Below are 27,019 nucleotides of genomic sequence, written 5' to 3'. Positions count from 1 at the left end.
GGAGAGAGAGCAGTCCATTTTCAAGCTGTGGTTCTTAACACTTCCAATAGAAAATGTTCCTTTGAGACAGCATGGGGCAGGGGCACTGTGGGAAAATCACAGGATATGTTCAGGCACAGATTGACTAGAAGGTCGTCCATCCAGGAGACAGCTGAGTAGATTCCAGTGTTTCTTGGGTGGTTGAACCAGATGGCCTTATAGGTTCCTTTCAGCTCTCAGATTGTATGGGCCTCAGGTTTTAGTGATGATTTTCTTGGTTCAGGGCATCCATTGGGAAGTCTAATGGCTTAAATTTGATTTTTTCCCTTAATTGTTGGGAATAGCTTAATTGGGGCTGCAGGTCAGGAATTTCCCAATATGGTGGGGAGACGATTATAAGAGCTGTGGTACTGGTTTCTGCAAGTAACTCTAGTGGCTATCTGCAAGGGTGGTAGAAGTGAGGAAGATGTGTAGGTGTGATTGGGCAGGGTAGAGGAGGGTGAAGGTACAGGGCTAGCTTAAGTCTTGGACCCCAAATCTCTCTGCCTTTTCCATTTTACTTCTCTGCCTCCCATACTCTCTAATTCCAGGTACAGACCTTTGTTCATTCTGTCTCAAATTATAATTAGTGTAGAAAGAGTGTTTTTAAGAGAATCAGAATAATCAGAGTCTCATCATGTCCTCACTATTTTATTGACTGATCTTAGGTAAATTTCATACTCCTGTGGGTTTCAGGTTCCCAGCTATAAAATAAAGGTTTGAAACTGGCTGATTTTTCAGGATCCTTCTAGCTCCTTTTTTTTTTTTGTCTTTTTCTGTAAACCAGGCTGCCTTAGTCAGTGAACCTTTGCTAGTTACCTAGTGTATGCTGGGTCTGTGCTGGGTGGGACTTGGAGACGTAGAGATTAATCAGACTCAGTTTCGTCCCTTGACTTGTTCATGGTCTGGTGGGGTTGATATGAAATATGGACACTGTTGCATAGAAGTATGTATAAACTGCTATTAAATTTTTGGGAAAAGATAGAAATAGGGGGGCTTCTGTGAAGGTTTCATAGAGAAAGTGAATCAAACTGGGTATTGAAGAATGAGTAGGAGTTTGTTTGGCAGACAAGTTGGGACATCTTAGGCAGAGAGAACAGTGTGGGCAAAGGCAGGGGCATGAAAGCATATTGAGCTGGAATGACTAAGTTTAAGGAATAGTAGAGATGAAACTGGAAAGATGAGTGGGGGATAAGAACAGATATTTATTGGACATCTATTTTGTGCCAGGCAGCTTGCTAGGTGCTTTTATATATATGTGTGTATATATATGTTTATGCTTTTAAATTCTCTTAACCCAGGGCGCCTGGGTGACTCAGTCAGATAAGTGTCTGCCTTTAGCTCAGGTCATGATCCTGGGGTCCTGGGATCCAGCCCCATGTCTGGCTCCCTGCTCAGTGGGGAGTCTGCTTCTCCCTCTCCCTACCCCCACTCATGTTCTCTCTCTCTCATTACTTTCTCTCTCTCAAATAAATAAAATCTTCTAAAAAATAATTTCTCGTAACTCTATATACAGTCTTATTTGTATTTTATATGAGGAAACAGGGCCAGAAATTAAAGTAGCTTTTCCAACAACCCAGAAACAGCCTCCAGTTTTCTTCCCTGCTACCTCAGTGGTTGCTTTCTTGCTGCTGAACCAGAGCAAGTGGTTGGAGGCTACATAGCGGGAGTGCCTTTGCCGTGTCAGAAGGACATCCCTTAGCGAATTCAAGACTGCAGCATTCCAGGTTCCTGCCAAAGAAAACCTCTTGGCACAATTTAATTAAAGATCAGATTCTCATAACCAGGTGTCAAGGGCATGCAATACTCCCCAGTTCTGGGTGGAGTGTTGGTCATGCCAGTCTCAGCTGCTTTGAGTTGTTGACTGACAAATGTGATTAATATGTGGAATAGGTTTTATTTTTTTCTCCTTCCTTTCCCTTCTTCATTTTAAATAATGGACTGAGGGGTTGTTAAAGGTTATCTAGTCCATTCCTTTGCCTTTAGAGTGAACAGTGACACGTGGTGTAGTAGAAAAGGAGGTGGTCCTGTAGTCACACAGACTTTATTTCAGGTCCCTGCCTCTGCTAGCTCTGGGTGCCTGGCAGTATCTCTGATATTTTGCTTCTTCTGACTTGCTCACGGTTTTATCCCCAGCGCCTAGCACAGCCTGGCATATAGTAGGTGATGAATAAATATTTGCATGCATGAATGAGAAAAATGATACCAACCAAGTAGATTTCCAAGTTTTCTGTAAATTCCAAAGTGTTTTCTAATGTTAGTTGTTATTAAACTATCAATGCCAAATGATGGCTGAAATGCTATTTGTGAAGATAGTTAGTCCAGGAGGTTCTGTGGGAAAACTTTTTTAGAATTTGAGTAACTCTGTTAGACAGTTTATAGGACTCTCCAAAACTCCCATTGTGTGAGCTCAAGGCATCATCACAGAGCCCTCAGTGCAGACAGATGGCAGCTGATGCCCTCCTCCAGGCAACACCTCTTTTCTCATTGTCATCTCTCCACAGCCTTGTTAAATCAAGTGTCATCTTCTATTTTTAACATGAGACATTCATTGCGTGGATCTAGAACTGCTTAGAAGGGACCATTTTTCTGACTAGTGCTGTATGTGTTACAGAACATAAAAGGCTCTCTGATCGCTGTGTCCTACTTTTTCATTTTTGTGTTGCATTCTACCACACTGTACCCTCACACATGCTATTCCTGTGGTCTAGGATGCATTTGCCGTTATCATTCTCTGTCAAAATTGTCCATTTATTTATTGTCTGTTTTCTTTGGTCTAGGTACTAAACCAATGCCTGGACCTATTTTAGACCAATTAAATCAGAGCTCAGCAGCAATGGTATTCCCCCCCTCCCCCAGCTTTTTATTAGGAGAAATTTCAAAAGTACAGCAAAGTTGAAAGAATTTTATAGTGAATACCTGTATATATACCACCTAGATTCTTCTACCATTAACATTTTCGTATATTTGCTTTATCACATCCACTGTAAATTATATATGGACATGCATATTATATCACATCCCTGTGTTCATCCATTAATCCATCTTATTTTTTAAAAATACATTTCAAAGTAAGTTGCATATATTAGTATACTGCCCCCTATGTACTTCAGCTGGTGTTTTAAAAAGCTCCTAGGGGGCTTCTAATAGTCCAAGTCAAAGACCACTAATCTGACTTATTTATTCTTTAAGCTCCTGCTTTTAACACCACCTCTTCTATGAAGCCTCACTGATCACCTAAATTCAATACCATCTTTCCTTTTTTGTGTCTTCTGACATTTTACCACTTGTACTGCTCTACAGCACTTGGCCTGGCATTATGGTTTTCTAGATCCTATGTATCTTGCTTACTAGGCTGTGAGAATGTCTAGAGTTAGATCATATTCATTTATTTATCTCTTTGTCCCTAATTTCTACCATGGCACCTTATATGTAAGTACTCAGTAAAAATTTATTGATTTGAATTGTACTTAAATGAAGAACCTGCGATGATAGCAAAAGGTGTACATAACTTTCACATGGCTGATTTGAGGACCAAGAATTTATTTATCTTCTTTGGCACTTAGACTCATGGAAGACAGTAAATATCAATCAGGTCCAGGCAAACATGTTTATATTATTCTATTTTTGCCATTGGCTAGATTTGACTTACCTAAATCAAGAGTAGCAGAGTTCAGGTCAGAAAAGGTACAGAGGGGATAGAATTACCTCAGGTATACTTGGAAAATTCTTTGGCAGAGAGTCTGAAGATATGGGTTCCAATCCCACCTTTAAATTGCTGTATGATCGTAAGCAATTTCTTTTTGTGTTTTGGACCTCAGTATTCCTACCCGTTATATGAGAGGGTCAGATTATTAGGTGACCTCTAAAAGGTTGCTTCTGGCTTTGATGTGTATCTTAAAATCTTTATCTTGGCCCTTTTTATATTAGTGGCTGTGGCATCAGATGTGATAAAGTGGAAAGAAGTAGCTGCTGGTATACACACTCCTTCCCTCAGTCCCTGTCCAGTTTCATTCAGTATGTAAAGTACCTTATACATAGTGGCTACTTGAAAAGTGTTTTCTTTTCCTTCTTTTTGCCCTAGCAGTGTATCTTTATGCTATTTACAGCAAAGGGGACATAAATCACTTCCACTCCTTGGTTGGCTCTTGACCAGTATCTGTCTAGTGACCATAGAGTGGGAAACAACAAATTGCAGCTCATAGGTGAAGGGACTTTTATTAGAGTCATAACTAGTAAACAGCAGAGCCAGGACCTAAAAATCCAGATCTCTTGATTTTAGATCCAGTCATCTTTTTATTATATTGCCTTACTGATGGCCTTTTTGAAACTTCACAGTGATCCTGCATTTATGATAGAGCCATTCAGTTGATTCATAATTAATACTTCAGTATAATTAGTTGCTCATAAATTATTAGGCTCCCTGAGCCTCTGGAGCATTGGTAAAATGTGGTCAGTGTGTCTTTCCTTCTGTCTGTTTTATTAGTTTGTTGTCTAGGATGGATAGAGGGGTGCCATCTGAACTATCGTTCTAAACGTTGGCTTTGAGCCTAGCTTTATACTGCAGCCTGTCAGAAGGCATTGGCTTGTCATCTTCCCAAATCTTTGACCTGCACAGACTGTGAGAAGATTTAAGATGTGTTTGGTCTCCTTATTTAAGAGTTGAGTATGTTTTTCCTTTCTCCTCTCAGGATTGATCTTTTGGACTTGTTTTCCTATAAAAGTTTACAATGGCATAGTTTTTAAAAATGTGCCAGTTATTGTGCAGAATGTAGATGGACAAAATGACCAGGAGGGGATCTATGAAGTACAAAGAGAGTAAAGAATTGTGGAGAAACCACAGGAAGGGACTGGTTGGAGGGCTGCAGGGAAACTGGAAAGTAGTATAGAAACATCAAGTCCAGGTAAGTTCAGAGGAAGGATTGGGAAGGTACAAAGTTGTGTTCTGTGAGTATAGTTGAAGATACTGACAATGTTTAGCATGAGAAAATAGATTTGGGGGGTTTTGAAGGATGATTTCAAGTATCTAAATTTCAGTCTGGGGAAGAAGCAATAGACTTTTCTGAATAGCTATGAGATAGGATTTAGAACTAACAGACGTAGTGTTTGTTCATTTATTTGTTTACTTGTTCTTTATTCATTTGTTCAACAAATCTTTATTGATTAGTCTGTGTCAGACCTGGTGTTGGGGACTGAGAAATCAGTAAGATTGAACTTTGTTCTTGAGGAGTTCATAGTCTAAGCCTGGCAGAGGAGGGTGTGTGTGTGTGTGTGTTGGGGGGGAGGCAAATGTATAAACAAATAATTGCAGTGCAGTGTGAAATAGATAGAACTTAATATTAAGTGAGAACTCTCTAAATGAAGTGACCGAAGATAGAACAGGCTGACTTTTGAGACGGTAGATCCTCTAAAAATGGAAGTTTTCAAGCATAGGCTGGATGACCTAGGCTGGAATATGGTACAGAGGATTCAAGCATTGTATTCCAACAACAGATTTTAGGTTTTGATAATTTGGAATAATTTTGAAAGTGGAGGTCTACCCCTGAGAACTCTCCAAGTATGATTGAAAGAACTGAGAAATGAAGAAAAGCCTGTATTAGAAAGGGTGGTGAAGCCTTTCTTGGCACAATCTTGGGCTGTAGTCCTGAAGGGGAGCTACATTCAATGAAGCTGTGGGCTGAAGGACCTAAGAGGCAAGGAAGGGCCTGCTTAGTCTGTCAGGTGGCTGTAGGGACTATAATTTTGGAACCTGCAGTCCAGAGTAGGAAGTTACACTTGAGAACTTAGCCCATGGAAATTCCCTTTGTGGGAGCTGAGGGACTTGAGTTGGGGCTGGGAAGAAAAGCAAAGGCAAACCTGCAAAGTGAAACCAGAAAAAATGGGTAAAAAGCACACCACCCAGAGAGTTAGTATAGTTTAATAGGATTCTTCTTGCTTACTTAATTTCTTTTGATCAGAAAGAGAAGTAAGGAGTAGTTGGTTTGGCAGAGGTAGGTTAGGATGAGTTACACAAAAGGTGAAGTTTGAATTTGGCCTGAAAGATGAGTAAGATTTTTATCAGTCAGAAGAGGGAGAAATCTTTGACAAAAAGCACTGGGGGATTGGGAGGAGGGGTAAGAGACTACTTGGCAAATCAAGAGAACAGATTTCCAAGGTATAGTTTGAGTGTAGGCTGTGTCCAGGTGTGTTGGCTTAGTTGGTAAGGAACTTTAGCTTTTATTCTGGGATGTCAGTGATGGATTTTAAAGTAGAGGAGTGCTGCATTTTACATCACTGATGGCATGTGGAGGAAGAATTGAAGGGGAAAAATGGATGCAGGGGACCATTTAGTCCTGTATTTATTAGAAAATTGTAAAAAAGATTAATAGATTTTGTTCATAGCATTTAAATAATTGACATCTAAAGCAGTAGTATTCAAATCTGGCTGGCACTGGGATCACTAATTTTTAATGTTACAGAATTTTGGCCATAACCTAGTTACACTAAGTCAAAATTTATGGGAGTCAAAACGGCATCTATATTTCTAAAAAGCTCTTGGTGATTATTACATTGGTTTTTTTTTTTTTTTTTTAATTAGAAACGTTAGTCTCTAAAGCACTATTGTGTTTACTCAAAGGAGCTTATATTCTAAGTAGTCATGGCTAAAGATATAATTTCCATTGTAACCTGAAAGAATAATGAGAGATTTTATTAATTCTGTATACGTACATGCCTGCCCATTGTCAAGGACACTTATTTAAAGTAATAACATCTGTCTTCATTAAAACTATTGGTACCATGTGATATGAATTTTTTCCCTTTTTTGAAGATTTTATTCCTTCTCTTTACCAGAAACATTGGAGATTGCCAGTAAATTCAACACCGTATATGACAGGATGGTTACCGCATTGACTATCATGTATTTAGAAAAAGATCAATTTTTAGAGGAAGAAGATACTGGAGAGATGTTATAGGTCAGCAAACTTTTCCTGTAAGGGACCAGATAAATATTTTAGGTTTGTGGGCATATAGTCTCTGTTGCAACTACTCAACTTTGCCATTGGGATGTGAAAGATGCCATAGACAATATGTAAATGAACAGCTGTGTTCCAATAAAACTATTAACAAAACTGGCAGCTTTATGGACTCTTGATATAGTGATACAGTCCATTCTAGAGAGGGAACATGATTTTCCTAAGGTTACAAAATTAGAGGTTGGGAAAGGGTCACTATGTGGAATGCTGTTAGCAGTTTTATTTAATGAATGAATAAATGGAACCCAAGTAGTTAAGGAATTTCTCTAAAGCTAGTAGTGACACTGGGATTCCTACTTAGTTTAGCTGGGCCAAATTTCTACCTTTTAAACTACATCATGGTGGTTTTCTGTGCTCTCCAATGTCTTAGGTAGAGAAAAAGAAGAACCTTGTGAATTTTCAGCAGTGCTTGGCACAGAGTAGGTATTAAATCTTTGAGTATTAATAAGATGGCGGTAGTTACGGTATGTGGTGGAAAGGTTTGAGCTGGGCCCTTGAGGATGGGTTGTATAATTTGGATTCTTTAAAATTTTTCAACATGTATTTCCTTTTGCATGAAAATAATAAAAGAGTTATGTTCTTCTCTCTGATTCCAGTAGCTGCTGGTGGTGGTGACAATGTCAAATAACGGCCTAGACATTCAAGACAAACCTCCAGCCCCTCCGATGAGAAACACCAGCACTATGATTGGAGCTGGCAGCAAAGATGCTGGAACCCTAAATCACGGTTCCAAACCTCTGCCTCCAAACCCAGAGGAAAAGAAAAAGAAGGACCGATTTTACCGATCCATCTTACCTGGAGATAAAAGTACAGTATTTCATTTCTTTCTCACCATTTATATACTTAAAACAATTTTTTCTGGTAGCTTAGGTAAAAGGACTGTCCTTTCCTTTACTTAATTTTCCTTTAATACCTTTTTCCCCCTTAAATACTTCCCTTGTCTTTCTTTCCTAAGGCAGCTGAAGTCAAATAGAAAATAGACTTATTTTTATACCTTATTAACTATTGCTGAGCAGAATTCTAAGAAAATAATTATGCTGTTGCTGGAGTTTGAACAATCTGAAGCCATATGTTTATAAGTTATAAAACTTTTATGAACTCACAAAATATAAGAAATACTGGAATGGCTTCATTTGGAAATGTTTTTTTCCAAGCTAGTGTCATTTTTGGAATGTCTTCTTTCTGGATTCTTGATTGCCTCTTCTTTATTCATATGTCCTCATCTCACATCTAGATTTGGAGATTAAATATCAGTAAGAAGGGCAAGTAATCGCTGGGAAAAAGAAGCAGGACTCAGTATGAATTTACTAAGAATAGGTCATACTAGGTGGGCTCATTTTATTAATAAAACTTTTAGAAGAATAATCAGGATTTTAAAGATTTTATTTATTTATTTGAGAGAGAGAGGGAGAGCATTGGCAGGGGAAAGGGGCAAAGGGAGAGGGAGAAGCAGGCTCCCTGCTGAGTAGGAATCCTGATGCAGGGCTCAATCCCAGGACCCTGAGATCATGACCTGAGCCGAAGGCAGGCACTTAACTGACTGAGCCACCCAGGTGCCGCAAATAATCAGGATTTTAACAGTGTATCTGATAAAGTTGCTGAAATCCTATGGACAAGATAGTGAAATAGAGGTTTGGGTGTCCACATTGATAAATGATTTTTGTTTGACTACCCAAATATTTATTTAAGTGGCTCTTGATATGAGGTAAAATTCTCAGTCATGCTTGCAGGGCCTTTTCTTGTGGCGTGTTGATGAAATTGGCTTTCTGTTTATAAATAGTTATCATGAGCTTCTGATTTAGATGGACCTGGTTCAAATCCTGGATTCATCACTTACCAGCTCTCTGACCTTAGATACGTCAGTTAACTCCTTTGACTTTTAGTTTCCTATCTCTAGGAAAGATTGGGATTTTCATCTCTCTAAAACTGGGATAATATTTCACAGGGTTGTTGTGTGAAAATTACATGCAAATTTCCTAATTAAGTACCTTCCACACAGAAGGTACTTCATTTTAATGTGCTTTCTCTTTACTTCTTTATTGAAGCTGGGAGGCATAACTAGTAGACTATATGATAAAATCAGAATTAGGATTCTGAAATAGTACGCCAGATATAACAAGCACAATGGTGAATTGCGGAAAATATCCTATATTGCAGAAAAATATAACTGCATAGTTATAGATCAGTGTAAGATGGTAGATGATGTATCATTAACCAAATAAGGAACACAGAAAGAGGAACAAGTCAGGAGGGTTGGTAGTTGAAGAGAACAGGAAAGATTTTAAACACATTGCATTTGAGGTGAAAAGATAATTTTAGACACTTTGCATTTGAGATGTCTTGACACAGATGTCTAATAGGCAGTGATATTACATATAGGAAATGATTCTTGAATAACTGAAATGAGAACTATTGAGAATTTTTATTATTTTGGGCTTGTATCTTTGTGTGTGCTTATGCTATCCCCTGTTCCACCTTCATAGTGAGCTCTTTTGGGGTCTAGTTGGAAGAGATATGGGTAAGTTGCTTAGTTTTCATTTTTTGGCTAACTCATTTACGTAGTAGCTGCCAACTTCCTAGATACAGGGGCTATGATCTAGGTGGTGTTACTCTGCCCTAGAATCTTCTCCCATGTATGTAGCCACTTTGTTTATCCCTCAGTTTAGGTGTGTGCTTATTTTTAACATTGTGCTTTATCAACCATAATTTTTAATCTCTGTAAGTAAGTAGGTCTTCAGCCCAAGTTTCTACATGTAGTGAAGAGGACTCTTAAAATTAAAAAGTTGGAATTGTTCTTGCTGACTAGGAAGATAAGAAGAGTCCTGCTTCGTAGATAGCATCAAAATTAAAAACTTTTGTGCTTCAAAGGACACCACCAAGAAAGTAAAAAGATAATCCACAGAATTGGAGAAAATTTTCTTAAATCATATATCTGATAAGGACTTGTATCACAAATATATAAAGAGCTATTATAACTCAACAATAAAAAGACAACTCAATTACTCAATTAAAAAAATGGGTAAAAGATCAGAATAGACATTTCTCCAAAGAAAATATACAAATGGCCAATAAACACATGAAAAGATGCTCAAAATCATTAGCTATCAGGGAACTGCAAATCAAAAGCACAGTGAGATGTCACTTCACACCCACTAGGATGGCTGTAATAAAAAGATAATAACAAATGTTGACAAGGATGTGGAGAAATTGGAACCCTCATACACTGCTGGTGGGAAGGTAAAATGGTACAACCACTTAGAGAAGTCTGGCAGTTTCTCAAAAGATTAAGCATAGAGTTACCATGTGACCTAGAAATAGAAACATATGTCCACATAATACTTGCACATGAATGTTTATAGCAGCATTATTCATAATAGCCAAAAAGTAGAAATTACCCAGATATCCATCAACTGATGAATGGATAAGTAAAATGTGGCATATCCATACAAAGAAATATTATTTGGTAATAAAAAGAAATGAAGTTCTGATCCATGCTGCAACATGGGTGAACTTTGCAAACATTGGGTTAGTGAAGAAGTCAGTCACAAAGGACCACATATTATATGATTCCATTTATATGAAATATCCAGGCAAATCCATAGGCAAAAAGCAGATGCATGGTTGCCTAGGGCTGTGGGAGGAGGTAGATGGGATTCGGGGGTATGGAGTTTCTTTATGGGGTGATGAAAATATGAGGACCACAGGGGAAGGGAGAGAAAACTGAATGAGAAGAAATCAGAGAGAGAGATAAACCGTGAGAGACTCTGGACTCTGGGAACCAAATTGGGGGTTACAGAAGGGAGGGGGTTGGGAGGATGGGGTAACAGGGTGATGGGTATTAAGGAGGGCATGTGTTGGGATGAGCACTGGGTGTTATACGCAACTAATGAATCATTGAACACTACAACAAAAACTTAGGAGGTACTATATGTTGGCTAACTGAACATAATAAAAAAAATAAAGAAAAAGAAGAAAGAAAACCTTGAAAAAAAGAAACGGAAAATGTTCTAAAATTGATTGTGGGGATGGTTGCCCAGCTCTGTGAATATATATAAAAAGTCACTGAATTGTGCACTATATGGATGAATTGTACAGTATGTGAATTATATCCTGTCTAAAACAGCAGATGGAAGCATAACCCTTAGACATTATTGAGAACTAAAGGGATGATCTTATGTACTGAACGGGGAGGTGGGGGTCTGAATATCTGGGTTGTAGTCTTAGTTCTCTCATAAATTGGCTGTCCAGTTTGGGTCAGTTATTTCTCTGTAGACTTAAGTGCCTTCATCTAAAAAACTAGTGAAACCAGTAGACGTATAAGGTCTCTTATAGTTTTGAAATTCTATAATTATATAAATGATATTATAAAGATGAAGTCGGATTGGGTTGTATACCTAGTGAAAAAAAACTAGGCCATTGCAAAGTACTTTAATTAGTGATAAAGCTGTATGTAGACCCAGAGGTTCTTGGACACCCTTCACTGAGTGATCCTAGGCCAAATCTTTTCTGAAAATAAATCTCATAGCTCAAGATCAAAGCAGTTTCTTTGTGAATTCAAAGTATAGATGTAGAAAGTATAGAGTTTTAGTAACCTCTCTTTAATCCCTTAGTTATAGATTTTCTTTGCATGCTGTGAGCACATAGGTTTCTCCTGTTTGCTTTAAGATGGCTATAATTAATGCATATATCAAAATGAAATAAGTGAAGTTTTTTTCCTTTTATTTGGAGCCTTTGTTCTGCTTAATTTTATGCTTATTGATATTATCTTTCAACCGATAAGCATTTGTTGACCTTTGCTTTGTGCCTCACTTAGTCTTAGCAGGATACAAAACAGTGTTGGCAGTCTTTGAAGTGGTATGCCCTTACTAAAGTATTTGGCCTAGAAATGGTCTAGAACTGGACTTAGAGAACCAAGATTGAGTCCTATCTCTGACATTTATTCTGTGATTTCTTTTCCTTTTAGCAATTTATTTTAATCTCAGTATCCTCATCTGTAAAGTGGGAATAATTGTAATTCCCATCACCCCTATCATTAATAGGCTTTTGCCACTTGACATAGTGGATACAAAACCATTTTCTAAACTGTAAAACACTACAAATATGAGGTTGGTTTTTTGTTTTTTGGTTTTTTTTAATGGGAAACTAACTTCTTGTTTTAATCTGATGCCCACAAGTCATTTTTAGTTGAGGAGGCTGAGATTTAGAGAAAGTTAAATTGCTCGAGATCTCACAGCTGGAAAGTGGCAGGGATGAGTGTGGAACTAAGTCTTCCTGAAGTATCTGTTACAGCAAAACCTACTATCTCTGTTAGTTGTTCTCAACCCAGATTACACATCTGACTCACTCATGGTGCTTTTAAAAAATAACAGATGCCTAGGTCCTACCCAGACTTTGGGAGCCAAAATTACCGAAGGGATAGTTTTAGGTCTCTAAAGAGATTTGGGAAACGAGAAAGAAGAGTCTTTGTGGCCTGCGGTAGTGGTTGAGATTTGAGCTGGCAATGGTTAGGATGTCTGTGGGCATTACCTAATGCTGACCTCCAGCACAGCTTCAGTGTGTGCCTGGAGGAATGCATAAATAAATCGAAGAAGCTATAGCTGAAGGCCTGTAATATGTGGCAATGGGTTGCAGAATTTTATGTGGGAAAGCCTGGTACCTGAGGTTAGGATCTGGAGCCTTTGGTTTATTCTAATAAGTCCCACAGCATTTAGTTTGGAATCTTTTTCTGGCTGAATTTTCACAACCAAAGTGGAATTCTCCAGGCTTGGGAAGAGTTTAGCAAGTTAATTTTAAAACTGGACTACGTCAGTGTTTATCTCTCCCAAGTTTGGAGTGTTTTACTGCCTTGGGCTCAGATTAGCTCGGCTGAACCAATGAGAGGTACTTTTTAAAAATAAATCTTTTAAAAAAATAAGTAAGGCCAATGATTTGTGCTGAAACACGGATGGCTGTACTGCCCATAGGATTTGGCAGCGTCAGCCTCATTTCCCATGCTATCAGAAAGCCAAATGGACTAGACCAAAGATAGGGTTAAAGTTAGGATGGGTGAGGTTGTAGGCTTCTTTTTCCACTTTGTTTCTTCAAGCTTGTGATCTCTAGTTACATGACGTCAGAATGATTCTTTCTTCTTTCTTCTCATAGTTTCTCTTAGTGAGTGGGTTGGGAAATCTTACTCTGAAACTTTCTTATATTAATGATAACTCATGTTTGTAAAGCTTTTAGCTTATAAAACGTGTACATTTTCTTTACCTTAGTTGGTCCTCAAATTAATAACAATAATAAAAATAGTAGTAATAATAACAAATAGTAATTACACAATAGTAATAACCATAAAATAGTAACAACAATAACCCAGCTACTATTTGTTGAATGCCTATTAATTACCACACAGTATATTAGGAACTTTGATGTTTGTGAAATATACCAGCCCTTTCAGGTAGATAAATATTTCACTTATTAGACAGTAAACTGAGGTTCACAGTGATTAACTAACTTTCCCAAGGTCATCTAGTTAGGGAGTGGCTGAGTGGGGACTGAAGCTCTAATTCCACTGTACAACACTGATACTCTTAGGTTTAGCAGGTCAGCAACTTGCCCAAGGTCACATGCTGCATAGTTGTAGTGCATGGAGTCTGAATTTGAATCATTGTCTCTTGACTTCTGGACTGTATCCTCTCACTCTTCTAAATCCTCAGACACCATATAGTGTTTGAGGGCTCCCATCCGAGAGATGTTCAGACTGATGCCTTTAGTAGAATTGATTTGGTTGTTTCTTTTAACATACTTTAAAACAAATTTGCTTTTAATGACATCCATTCTATCACTCACTGGCATATTCATGTGGTCTGCAATATGGGGAAGGCACAGTACATACAAAAGAAGCCATGTTGGAGTTCAAGCACTTGAAGTTATCACCATTGCCCATCCCTGACTTTGTGACCTTTGGTTAAGTTGCTTTACCTTTCTTGGCTTCAGTTCTCTTATCTGTAGTATGGATACACAGTAATATTTATCTCATAGAATTGCTGAAAGGATTATAAGACTAAAGATGTGAAAAATGTTACGCAAACTGCAGCCTTGTTAAGAGTTGGTAGAAATTTTGGTGGCTATTGTAGCTTGCAGTTGTGGTTTTCTTTTGGAATCTGTGATTAACACTTAAGAGTTGTTAACGAGATTTACAAAATAGCAGCTCTTGACAGGGTTCCTCGAAGATAGAATTAAAGAATGATTCTGGGGTAAACTACCTTTCTCTTCCTACATATAGGCTTGTATTTCCTTTGGTTTAGATAGGGCTAATGGGAAGGCCAGATTAAGTTATTTTGTGCACTAAACAGACCCAAGAACAGGTTTCCCAAGAAGTTCCCAAGAGTTCTGTGTGGTATCTGTCAGAAGCAGGATTCTAAGCTCTGGATATGGGCCTGGATTTCTGGACAAATAATATATTTGAAACTGAGGCCAAAAGGGTAAGCCTCTTAAAACTCCAAATCTCTTAGATACTCTTCATTTCTTTCTTACTCTAATCCTCTTCCTTTTCCCTTTCTTTCCCTCTTTCTCTTCCTCTGTGTTCTCTAATTCATTTACATAGTTGTTGTCAACAGGGGTGGAAGCATTGATGTACATATGATATTAGGAGTTGGGCTTGGCAACCAACTATGTGTTCAAGATTTTCTAAGGAAGTAACATTATAAAATAATCTGTTTGGGGTTTGTTCCTATTGCAGTGTTCTCATGTATTTGTTGTGTGGCCTTGAACTACTCCCTGAACTTCTCTGGGCTTTCTCATCTTTAAAATGGAAAAAATTGGATAAATACTCTGTAAAGTCATATGTGGCTCATGAACCAAGGTTCTTGTAGGTTCCTCCACTGCACTTTTACACCTTTATATTGAAAAATGCACATTTCAGAAGTGTACGGTTCAGTTACGCATTGACTGCACCTATGTGGCCACTCACGTGACCAAAAAAAAAGGATACAGCTAGTGCCCTAGAAGCTCCCTACATTTCCCCTTCCAGGCACTAACATCTCTCTCCTTCCCAAAGATTAGCTCATAAATGAGTTTGTCTGCTTTTTAACTTACTATACATACAATCAAACAGCATATATTCTTTTCTTTGCCTTTGTTTGATTAACATTGTTTATAAGATTTATCTGTATTTTTACATATAGCTTAGCTTGTTTTCATTGCTGTATAATATTCTCTACTAGGAATATTTTCCACTATACTATTGATGAACATAAGGTGTTTCAGAGATAGACTGTTATGAGTAATATTTTCTGACCCTTCTAGTGCATGTCTTTATACATGTGTTCACACATTTCTGTTGGGTACATATACATAGCGAAATAGCTGGATCATGCAGATACTTGTGTTAAACTTTGGTTGATAATACCAAAAATTCAAAGTTCAAACACATAGTTGTTCAATATATATTCCCACCAGCAATGCATAAGAGTTGCACTTACTTCAATTTTTGGTCACCACTTAGTATTGTCCGTCTTTAATGAGGTTGAGCAGCTTTTCATGTTAATTGGCCATCTGGGTGTACTTTTTTGTGAACTGCCTGGTCAAGTCTTTTGCTCATGTAAGAAAATTTTTTTTATTGATTTACAGGAGTTCTTATCTAGATATAAGCTTTTTGCCAGTTATATATATTGCAGGTATCTTCATTTATGCGCTTAATGGTATCTTTGACAGAATTTAATACAGTCAAATTTATTATTTCCTTTCCAATGCTTTCTGTTCTGTTTTTGGAATCTTTACCTGTCCTCAGTTATGAAGATTTTTCTCCTATTTGAATTTTTCTATGTTTGTATACACAATCATATTATCTGTAAATTGTGATAGTTTTGTTTCTTCCTTTCTAATCCTTCTCCCTGTGCTTCTTTTTCTTTCCTAGTTTCACTGGTTAATACCTTCAGGATTATGATAAATAGAAGTGACATCCTTATCTTATTTGTAATCTCAGAGGAAAAACTGTCAACATTTCAACCATTAAGTATGATGTTGGCTCTAGTGTTTTTTGGTAATTAGCTTTTATTAGATTAAGTAAATTCCCTTGTAATCCTAGTTTGCTAAGAGGTTTTAATCACAATTGGATATAAAATTTTAACAAATGCTTTTTCCGCATTAATTGAATTATATACATTTTCTCCTTTATTTTAATATGGTAAATTACATTTACTTGGTTGAAAAAATTGAGATATAAGTCACATACAGTTCACCATCTCAAAGTGTACAGTTCAGTGGTTTTTAGTATGGTGATAAGATTGTACAGCCGTCACCGTGCTCTAATTCCAGTACATTTTCACCGCCCTAAAAAGAAACCCTGTATGTCACCATATTTCCTTCTTCTCCCAGTCCCTGGCAACCACTTATCTACTTTCTGTCTGTGGATTTGACTTTTCTGGACATTTTATATAAATGGAATCATATAATATATGGCCTTTTGGGACTGGCTTCTTGCATTCAGCATAATGTTTTTAAGGTTCATCCATGTTGTAGCGTGGATCAGGGCTTCATTTCTTTTTACAGCTGAATAATATTTTGTTGTATGGATGTACCATATTTTTATTTTATTCATCTGTCCATCAGTTGAGGGACATTTGCTTTTTGAGTCTTTTGATTAATGTTGCTATGATGCTATAGACATTCACTTACAAGTTTTTGTGCAGACATAGGTTTTCATCAAATTCCTCTAGACTCATACTTGCTAGTCACCATAAAAAAATTTGCTAGCAGCAGCAGTTGTCCCAGGCAGCCTGATGTTTGTGGCCTTGAGATATGGGCCTACCAGTATCCTGAATTTGCTTTATTTTCTCCATTGTATCTCCTCTCAGTCCCAAGCTTGGAGTACATCTCTAATAAGAGTTTATTAAATTTGGTTGACTTGTTGGGCAGGTGGAAAGCTGGGACAAAGATCACTGTTTTCTGGGCCTTTGTTTATTCTGTTTCCCTCTGGAATGTCCTTCTCTGTCTCTGCCTGACCCACTCCTGTTTATCTTTCATGAGTTCTTTTACGTATTATCTTCTCCAGAAAGGTGATTTTTTTACCTCCTTTTATCTGTACCTGAACATGGATCAGTGACCTACTTTACAGATTGAAGGCTTGAACTCAGAAGAAGAAGGTAACTTTTGCACGGCCATAAAGTGGATTAATGGCAAAGAGAATACTGGATCCATCTTCCTCTCCTAGTCCAGAACAGATTTCTTTTAATTCCCTGACTTCAGTCTTCTCAGCTGTGAAATGGGGATGATCCATGCTGTCTAGTTCTTGGAGTTGTTTTAAGGAACCAATGAGGCAGTGAATGTGAAAAGGCTTTGTGAAGGACTATACACATGTGAGGGAGGTGAGTGGTGGCTCTGTGACTCCTTGACTTCTCCAGTTCCATCCTGCTTTCCTGCCTCAGGTATCCTGTTTCCTGCTGGTGGTCCCCAGCCAGTGAGTACTCAGCCTAAATTGCACAGCACTTGGGATAAATCCTGTCAGCTAGGTTTTTTCCCCCTCACCCTTGTACTTCCCTCCTCTTTCACTTCAGCCAAGCCTTTCCTCTTCTTATAGTCCATTTCTGGTCTATGTTAAACTGTTATTTCAGTCAGTAGTTGCTTCCATTCAAATCAGTCGGTAGGCATCAGGGGATATCACTAAGGATAAAAGATTTGATCAGGTGAACTGAGTCTTACCTCCATGTGCTCTGTGATGCAGGTCGAGTCAATTTACTTCTCAAGGCCTCTTCAGGGAGTAGGATAACAGTCTCTAAGGTTACTTCTTAATATTTTTGGTGTGTTCTTGAATAACGTATTCTGTGTTGGGTCCTCAATGGAAGATTTGGAAGTTGAACAATCATAATTACAAGCCATGATTATGGTCCTCTAGAAGCTGACATTTTAAGTAAAGAGGTAAGTCTTTAAAATAGCAAGGAATCATACAAGACAGGAAGTGACTAAATGCATGGTGGTATGGCAGACTCAGTGTCTTGGGAATTAACAGAGGGAGGAAAGGTCAGGAAGAGAAGTGGGACCTAGAGCAGTCTTTAAAAGATGACTAAGAGTTTGACAGGGAGACTGGGAGGAAGAGCATTCTAAAGCAAGGAGAAGGAAAAGTGAGCAAAAACTTGGAGGTGGTAATATGGGAGGTATATGCAAAGGTTATGGGGCAAAGAGTAAACCTGTGGAAGCCAACTTTAGCATTACTCTGTATGTTCATGTGGTAATTGATTTCATTTCCTTGACGCTCTTTTCTATAGACTACTCATCCTCTGAGCCACTCTCTTTCTGTGTCTCCATTACTGGAGTTTCTTTTGTATTGACATTCCATGCCTATGATGGTATATTATATAGTATATTAATAACATAAATTAGAAATAATATATAAAAATAGAAGATACATAAGTATAAAACAAAAATCTAAATAAAACATAAAAATAACATATTTGTTCTTCCCTACAATCTTTTAAGTGACTAGATCAGAGGAAATTTAGGAATAGTAAGCAATTCCAAAGTCCTGTACCATGTCCCATGCATTCTAGCTATGAGTAAGACAGATGGACTTATGTCATAAATGAGTGCTTAATTTGGGCCCTGGTAAAGTCTTGGCCTTCCCTTTCTTTTTTTTTTTTAAAGATTTTATTTATTTGACAGAGAGAGATAGCAAGAGAAGGAACATAAGCAGGGGGAGTGGGAGAGGGAGAAGCAGGCTTCCCGCAGCGCAGGGAGCCCGATGTGGGGCTCGATCCCAGGACCCTGAGATCATGACCTGAGCCGAAGGCAGACGCTTAACGACTGAGCCACCCAGGCGCCCCTTGGCCTTCCCTTTCTAAAAGCAGCTGCTTCTGGAAGGGAAATTGCCAAGTGCATAAATAACTTAAACCTTAGCAGTTGGCATGTAAGCAAATAGTTCTCAGTAAGACACTGAGGAAGGAAACTTTGGAATCAGACCTGGGTTCAAATCTCAGCTCTTACTAGCTACGTGAGCTTGAGCAAATTATTTAATGGTTTTTTGTTTTTTTAGTTTCCTCATCTGTAAAATGACAGTAGTAATAATCTATCTCCTAGGATTTTAAGAATTAAGGAAAATAATATATGTTATGTATCTTACACATAGTAAGTTCTTATTCAATGTTATTTCCTTTCCTTATTTTACTAAAGTATGTTTTCTTGACTTAACTTGAAATTCTTATGGGAGGTAAAACAGTAGAATGTAAAGGGCCTTGGCTTTGAAGCCACACCTTTTGAATTTCAGTCACTTCAATAACTATAGGCAAGTCTGTGCTTCAATTTCCTAATCTACAAATAGGATTTGTGGTGCCTCTCAGGATTGTGGTGATTATATGAGATGATGTGAATGGAGTATCTATTAAAAACTGTGGGGTGCCATGTCAGGAAGAATCTAGCTACAGAGCTTTGAGAGTATTCATCTTTCTGTTATCATAGACTCATGGAATGTAGGAACTGGAAGGGTCCTTATAATTGTCTAGTCCATTCTCTCCATTGTTGAGATGAGAAAGCCAAGAACCTGGGCTATATGGGTGTATAGGGGCAAAATTGGCCTGGACTCTAGACCTTCTTGCTTCTTCCCTCCTCCTCTCCCACCCCACCCCCCATTTTGCTGCCTTTCATCAGGATTATCCTGGGTCTGTGGAGGCATTAGGACTTCAGAATTTCTTTTGGCCAGTGTGCTGAGCTCCCACAGAGCAGGGTTTTCAAACAGGACTGAGGTAGCTGGGTAACAAGGATTGTGAAAAGTCAGGTCAGACCTTGTAAAAATGAAACATTTATTCCTGTCCTGGAGGGAATTTGCCTGTCTTTGACAGATTCCTTAGACCCTTGCCAGGTCGAGTTAGGTATTTGGTCATTTGTTCCTTTCTTCATTCGCTGTTTTGTGCCAGGTGTGTGCTAGCTGTTGGGGATCCATGATGACTTGGACATGGCCCCTGCACTTGGGATTCAGTCTGGTTGGAAGGTAAACCCATAAAATAGGCAATTACTATAATGGTGCTGTGGGAACAGAGGAGAGGGTGAAGGACTGCCCAACCTCGAGATCAAGGAGGACTTCAGAGAAGAGATGGCCTTTAAGCTGACCCCCGAAAAGGGTAAATTAAAGGCTGAGGTAGCAAGGGAAAGGAAAGGGCAGGGCAGGACTCATAAGCAAAGGGTGTAGCTTGAGAAAATGTGAAGAGGTGTAAAAGAGCTCATTATGTTTGGTGACATAACTGGTTCAGTGTAGCTGGTAGAGAGTGTATGAAACATAAGTAGCAGGAGGTTAGGAAGAGGTACAAGTTTGTAGAAGAGAGCTTCAGAAACTTAAAAAAAATTAGAGCAGTTTTAGGTTCACAGCAAAATCGAGTGGAAGGCACACAGTACCCCTTGTATACCTGTATACCTCCTGCCCCCACATACGTACAACCTTCCCCACTGTTAACATCTTGTACCAGGGTGGTACATTTTATTAATCAGATTGTTTATCTTCTTATTGTTGAGTTTTAAGAATTCTTCATATATTTTGGATAATAATCCTTTATCAGATATATCTTTTGCAAATATTTTCTTTTTACTTGTGGTTTGTCTTCTCATTCTCTTGATTCTCAAACTTTTATATGCATATGAATCATTTGGGATCTCATTAAAATTCAGACTCTAATTCAGTAGGTCTGGGTTGGAGCTTGAGATCCTACATTTCTAATGGTCTCCCAAGTTGTGCTGATGCTGCTTTGAATAGCAAGGTTATGGATCACCCTGGCTGCTGTCTGCATTGGAGGGGAGCAGAATGCAGGTGACAAGTTACTGTTAGAATGATCCAAGGCCAGAGATAACAATGCCTGAAATAGGGTGGTGGCAATGAAAATGGGGAAGTGGATAAATTTGATCACTATATAGAATAGGAAGCCATTAGTAACCTGTGGACTGAATGGAAGAGAGATGGGGAGAAAGAGGAGAGATCACATAATCATGAGCAGCAGTAGTCCACAAGAGGCAGAACAACAGAATAGGAAGGCCTTGGGGCTGGGAGTCTGAAGACCTCAGTTCTGGTTGCAGATCTGCTTCTAACTTGCTCTGTGACCTTGTGCAGGTTATTTAACTTCTTAGAACCCCTGTTTCTTCTTCTCTCAAATAGGCAGCATAACCACTGCCCTGCTCATCACACAGTTGTTTTGAGGCTCTAGTGAAGTAATATATGTGAGAGTGCTTTGTAAGCATTAGAGCATGATACAAATGAAGGTGATTATTATGAAATGTAAATCTGTTATAAAGTGCTGTAAGGTATCTCGTACTTTCTTTGCCCTATAGGAATATTCGGTCTCGTAGTGAGGCTCAGACAAGTCAACTGGGAAAGGCAGTACAAGTGGATCATATATATGCAGTCCAGCTCTTCTTGAACATTGGGGCCATAACTATGGATTTTGGGGTCTCTTTTAGTCCACAGCCTGTACTTGAAAAGAATTTTATTTTTATTGGAGCATAGTTGACACACATTACTTTAGTTTCAGGTGTACAACATAGTGATTCAACAAGATTATACGTTATGCTGTGTTCACCACAAGTATAGCTACCATCTGTCACCGTGTGGCGCTGTTACAATACCACTGACTGTATTCCTTACGCTGTGACTTATTCATTCCGTAACCAGAAGCCTGGATCTCCCACTCCCCTTCACCCATATTACTCATCCCCACCCCCCTGACGGGCAACCATCAGTTTGTTCTTTTTTTAATTATAGGTTTGATTCTGCTTTTTGTTTGTTTGTGTATTCATTTTTTTTTAGATTCCACATATGAGTGGAATCATATGGTATCTGTCTTTTCCAGACTGACTTATTTCACTTAGCATAATATCCTCTAATCCATCCGTGTTGTCGCAAATGGTACTATCTCATCCCTTTTTTATGGCTTCAAGTATTCCTCTGTGTGTGTGTGTGTGTGTGTGTGTGTGTGTGTGTGTGTGTATGTATGTAAACACCCACGTCTTCCTTATCTATTTGTCTATCAATGGACAATTAGGCTGCTTCCATATCTTGGCTGTTGTAAATAATGCTAATAAATATAGGGGTGCATGTATCTATGCAAATTAGTGTTTTTGTTTTCTTTAGGTAAATACCCAGTAGTGGGATTACTGGATCATATGATAATTTCTTTTAAGGAACCTCTTTACTGTTTTCCACATGGCTGTACCAATTTACATTCCCACCAACAGTGTATGAGGTTTCCTTTTCCTCCACATCCCCCCAACACTTGTTATTTCTTGTGTTTTTTATTTTAGCCATTCTGATGGGTATGAGGTGATATCTCATTGTGGTTTTGATTTGCATTTCCCTAATGATTAGTGATGTTGAGTATTTTTTCATATGTCTTTTGGCCATCTGGATGTCTTCTTTGGGAAAATGACTATTTGCATCCTCTGCCCATTTTTTAATCAGATTGGTTATTTTTGGTGTTGAGTTGTATAAGTTCTTTGTATGTTTTAGATGTTAACGTCTTATTGGATATATCATTTGCAAATATCTTCTCCTATTCAGTAGGTTACCTTTTTGTTGATGGTTTTCTTTGCTGTACAAAAGCTTTTTATTTTGATGTAATCCTGATAGTTTATTTGTGCTTTTGTTTCCCTTCCTTAGGAGACAAGGGAAAATGTTGGAAAACCTTCTACAGCCAGTGTCAGAGAAATTGCTGCCTGTGCTGTCTTCTAGGATTTTTGTAGTTTCAGCTCTTACATTTAGGTCTAATCCATTTTGAGTTTATTTTTGTGTATGGGGTTAGAAGTGGTCCAGTTTCATTCTTTTATGAAAGAACGTAGCTGTCCAGTCTTCCCAGCACCATTTATTGGGGAAGACCAGAGACTTAGGGCTCCTGGGCTTTCCTTGATGACTTGCCTTAAAGAGGGGATATTGTGGTCTTGCCTTTCAGGCCTGTGAGCCTAGATGGCCAATGTCTAATACTTTTAGGATAGACTTGTCACTGAAACTTGGGAATGATCAAGCAAATTATTAAAAAGAAATACTTATGTTTCCTTACCTATAAAATGCAGATGTTAATATTTGTTTTGCAGGGTTGTATGAGTATTTGGTGACATGATACATATAAAATTCATAGCACATGCTGGCACATGGTAAGAGCTCAATAAATAGTAGCTTTTGCAGTTAGCCTCTGACCCCACTTCCCCCAGGTGTGTGTAGGAGTTCCCTGGGAGTTTAGACCAGATGGCCTCCTCCCTAGAACATTGAAGGAGGAGGAGCCTTGGGTGGAGAAATAAGGAGGGTTTCTACAGATGTTTAAAATCTGGGCTTTGTAGGTCCCCATTTAGGAAGGAAGATTATCTGGCTGAGCCTTGGAAGGTATTTAAGCCTGTTTCAGTGGGATTGCATTTGCAGATGCCTGCTGAGGTCTAGCTTGATACCAAGACCTTGAAACTCCTTTAAGCTGGAAGAGGGTTATATTTATAGAGCTTCTTTAACTAAATACCACAAGCTAGGCGGCTTAAACAACAGAAATTTATTGTTTCAGTTCTGGAGGCTAGAATTCCAAGATGAAGTGGTCTGCAGGGTTGTTTTCTTGTGAAGGATGAAATCTGTTCCATGTCTCTTCCTTAGCTTCTGGTGGTTTGCTGGCGATCTTTGGTGTTTCTAGACTTGAAGAAGCATCACTCTGACATCTTTCTTCATCTTCATATGGTATTCTCCTTGTGTGCATCTGTCTCCAAATTTCTTATTTTTATAAGGACACCAGTCTTTTTTTTTTTTTTTTTTAAAGATTTATTTATTTATTTATTTGAGAGAGAGAGAATGAGAGACAGAGAGCATGAGAGGGAGGAGGGTCAGAGGGAGAAGCAGACTCCCTGCCGAGCAGGGAGCCCAATGCGGGACTCGATCCCGGGACTCCAGGATCATGACCTGAGCCGAAGGCAGTCGCTTAACCAACTGAGCCACCCAGGCGCCCTATAAGGACACCAGTCTTAACTGGATTAGGGGTGCACCCTGCTCCAGTACAACCTAATCATAACTAATTATATCTGCAATGACCCTATTTCCAAATAAGGTCACGTTCTGAGCTACTTGGAGTTAGGACATATGAATTTTGGGGGACATAATTGAACCCCTGACAAGGGTACTTTACTTTATGGTTAAGCGACTGCCTTCGGCTCAGGTCATGATCCTGGAGTCCCTGGATTGAGTCCCGCATCGGGCTCCCTGCTTGGCAGGGAGTCTGCTTCTCCCTCTAACCCTCCCCCCTCTCATGTGCTCTCTCTCTCTCATTCTCTCTCTCTCAAATAAATAAATAAAATCTTTAAAAAAAAAAAGAGTACTTTACTTTAGCACTACAATTCCTTAAATGAAACTTTTTCTGCCGGGAAGCAGGACCTTAGTGAACATCTATTTTACTCAAGACCCTTGATGGGAGAGTATTTGTCTGAATTTACAAGTATTTGGTCTGAATGATCCTTTAAGGTCCTAGCCTGGGGGGCAGTGTAGCATAGTGGCTTTGAGCTCAGGCTCTGGGCCAGACTGCCTGGGTTTGTGTCTGGATGCTGCCAGTTACTAACCACGTGATCTTGAACAAATAACTTAATCTCTATGCTTCAGTTTCTTTACCTGCAAAATAAGGAAGATAGTATCTAACTGATAAGGTTGCCATGAGGCAAAGTGAATTCATACATGTATAGAACTAGAACCATTGTCTGGCAAGCATCTGACAAAATATTAGTGATTTATATTATTAAAATAACATCCAGATCTAAAATTCTCTAAATTTAGAGAACCGTAAAGCAGTCCATAATCAAATACCAAACCAGTAGGATGTAGGTCATAGAAACTCATATAATGTAGGATGTCAGAGCTGGAAGGATCTTTAGAGACCATTTACCCACCCGAGCCTTCTCTTTTTTGTAGATGGGGAAACCAGGGTTCAGAAAAAGGAAGTGACTCACCCTAGATCAAATGGCTCATTAGTGGTAGAGCCAGGACTTTAAACTCTGAGGAATATTCTTTCTTTCCCTCCCTTACTTTAATTCAACAAAAGATTTAAGTTCTTTAATCATGCTTTGAGCACTTATTCCAATCTAAGTCTGGCATTTGGCTTGTCAATACTTCTGTGAAGTAGACAGCCCTTAGCCTTAGGTGCTAGGGCTTAGCCAAAAGCTCAACCCACAGCTCAACGAAGAGTTCAATGAGCCAAAAAATGTAATGTCCTTGTTTTTGATTTCCTTTTCCCTGTTTCTCTTGCAGCAAATAAAAAGAAGGAGAAGGAACGGCCAGAGATTTCTCTTCCTTCAGATTTTGAGCATACAATTCATGTTGGTTTTGATGCTGTCACAGGGGAGTTTACAGTAAGTCCTGGGTCACAGAAGGGCCTTTGGTCTTTGAGAGCTCTGACTATGCACTGTTAGATTCATTTTTTTCCCCTTGGTATTCCTGATGCCTCTGTCTTAGCCTGAGACCCTCATTGCTGTCTTCTTACATTCATGAGAGGGACATTTTCTTCACCTCCAAAACTGTACCAGAGAAGGCTTTGGATCTGCATTCCTTAACTAGACCTCTGTTAAGTGGCTCCTTGGCAGTAGGCTTTGCACGGGACACTGATAATATAGAGACAAATCATACATGGTTCCTGTTCTGAAGGAGGAATAGCTTAGTGAAAGAGCAAACACCTCAAGAAATGACTAATATAATGAGATAGGTACTATAAAAAAGGCTTGTATAGAGCTCTGAGGGTATAGAGAGAAAGAATGACTAAACCTGTCTTTAACTGCCAGCAGGTATCAGAGTTTCTCCTTCAGGATCTCCTTTGACTGTGCCTTCCTGATAACATTGTATGTCTCTCTTATAGGGGATGCCAGAGCAATGGGCTCGCCTGCTTCAGACATCAAATATCACTAAGTCAGAGCAGAAGAAAAACCCACAGGCTGTTCTGGATGTATTGGAATTTTATAACTCAAAGAAGACCTCCAACAGCCAGAAGTACATGAGCTTTACAGGTATGGGGATTGAATTCAGAGCAGTCTAGGGGAAAAAAGGGGGGGTTTTAGTCTGGGTGGAAAAGCTCCACGTGCCTGTTGGTGTGGGGTAAGGGAAGAAAAGTATTGGAAAGAGTGGGGATGGTATTTTAAGGTGGGATTTTGGAATTTGAGAGCCAAAGTGATGGGTCTTTGCTCTGAAACTGCACATTTTTAAAAAGTAGCATGACACATACATATTGAGCCTCAAAATGGGGATAATAATTCCTGTCTCAAGAGATTGTAGTGAAGAATAAATGAACTCATTGATATGAAAGTTCTTTATAGGTTGTAAAACAGCACCATGGAAATGTAGCTATCATTATCATTTTTAATTTTAATATCATTAAGTTATTTAATAACACATTTGATGTGTATCTTTTAAGTAGGTAAGCCTAAGTTCTTCCTCAAGGAATTAATTTTTATCAGTCAAATGTAAAACAAGCCACTAATAATAAATGTACTTTAGATGTACCTTCTCTGTAATGGGCTGTGTTTTTCAGACTGCTTTTAATGGCAGAATTGGGATTAGAATCCATGTCTCCTAATTCCCAGACCAGCACCTTTTGAGTTTACTACTTGCTTCTAGTAACTCTATTTGGAGCACCTCCTTCCATAGCAGGGAGATTTTTCTTTTCCAAGATAAGTAATCAGAAGGCCTACATTTCTAGAAACTTGCCTTTTATAGTGGCATCTTAGAATGTTAGAGCAAGACATATCCTCAGTATATACTGCTCCCATTCCCCCTTGTTTTACAAACACTAAAGCCAAAAAAGGCCTTTCTAATATGGCTTAATTGGTGGCAGAGCTGGTCTCTTAACTCCAAGTCTGGTGCTCTTTCCAGTATTCATGCTGTCTCTTTCAAAGAGCAGTATTGTTGGAGAAGGTGAGAACCAGGATGAATTAGCTAATTTTGAAGGATGCTTTCCCCAGCAAGTATCTGGCTTGTATCAAAGGGCACAGATGGTGAGAATGACAAACTGCAGCTTAGCCCATGCTGCTGTGGTGGT

The 27,019-nt window shown here is 38.7% G+C and overlaps 1 protein-coding gene across 7 annotated transcripts in view; it reads left to right on the top strand.

Moving 5' to 3' along the window:
* Positions 1-27,019, top strand: part of PAK1 (p21 (RAC1) activated kinase 1) — a 145,082-nt gene that overhangs the window by 69,761 nt on the left and 48,302 nt on the right. For 4 of the 7 annotated variants that reach the window (XM_032427423.1, XM_032427417.1, XM_032427418.1 and 1 more), the window contains 3 exons: positions 7,628-7,838; positions 25,243-25,343; positions 25,844-25,991. In XM_032427423.1, the coding sequence (XP_032283314.1) occupies positions 7,649-7,838; positions 25,243-25,343; positions 25,844-25,991 (439 nt within the window). In that variant the 5' untranslated portion in view covers positions 7,628-7,648. Of the gene's footprint in view, positions 1-6,895; positions 6,972-7,627; positions 7,839-25,242; positions 25,344-25,843; positions 25,992-27,019 lie in introns of those variants that run through there. The other 3 variants (XM_032427420.1, XM_032427422.1, XM_032427421.1) reach the window with 2 other exon arrangements.

This window comes from Phoca vitulina, unplaced genomic scaffold, assembly GCF_004348235.1.
Source record: "Phoca vitulina isolate PV1807 unplaced genomic scaffold, GSC_HSeal_1.0 scaffold36, whole genome shotgun sequence".
NCBI classification, from domain to species: domain Eukaryota; kingdom Metazoa; phylum Chordata; class Mammalia; order Carnivora; family Phocidae; genus Phoca; species Phoca vitulina.
The sequence above is the reverse complement of the archived record's forward strand: the minus strand, read 5'-3'. Positions and strand labels throughout refer to the sequence as shown.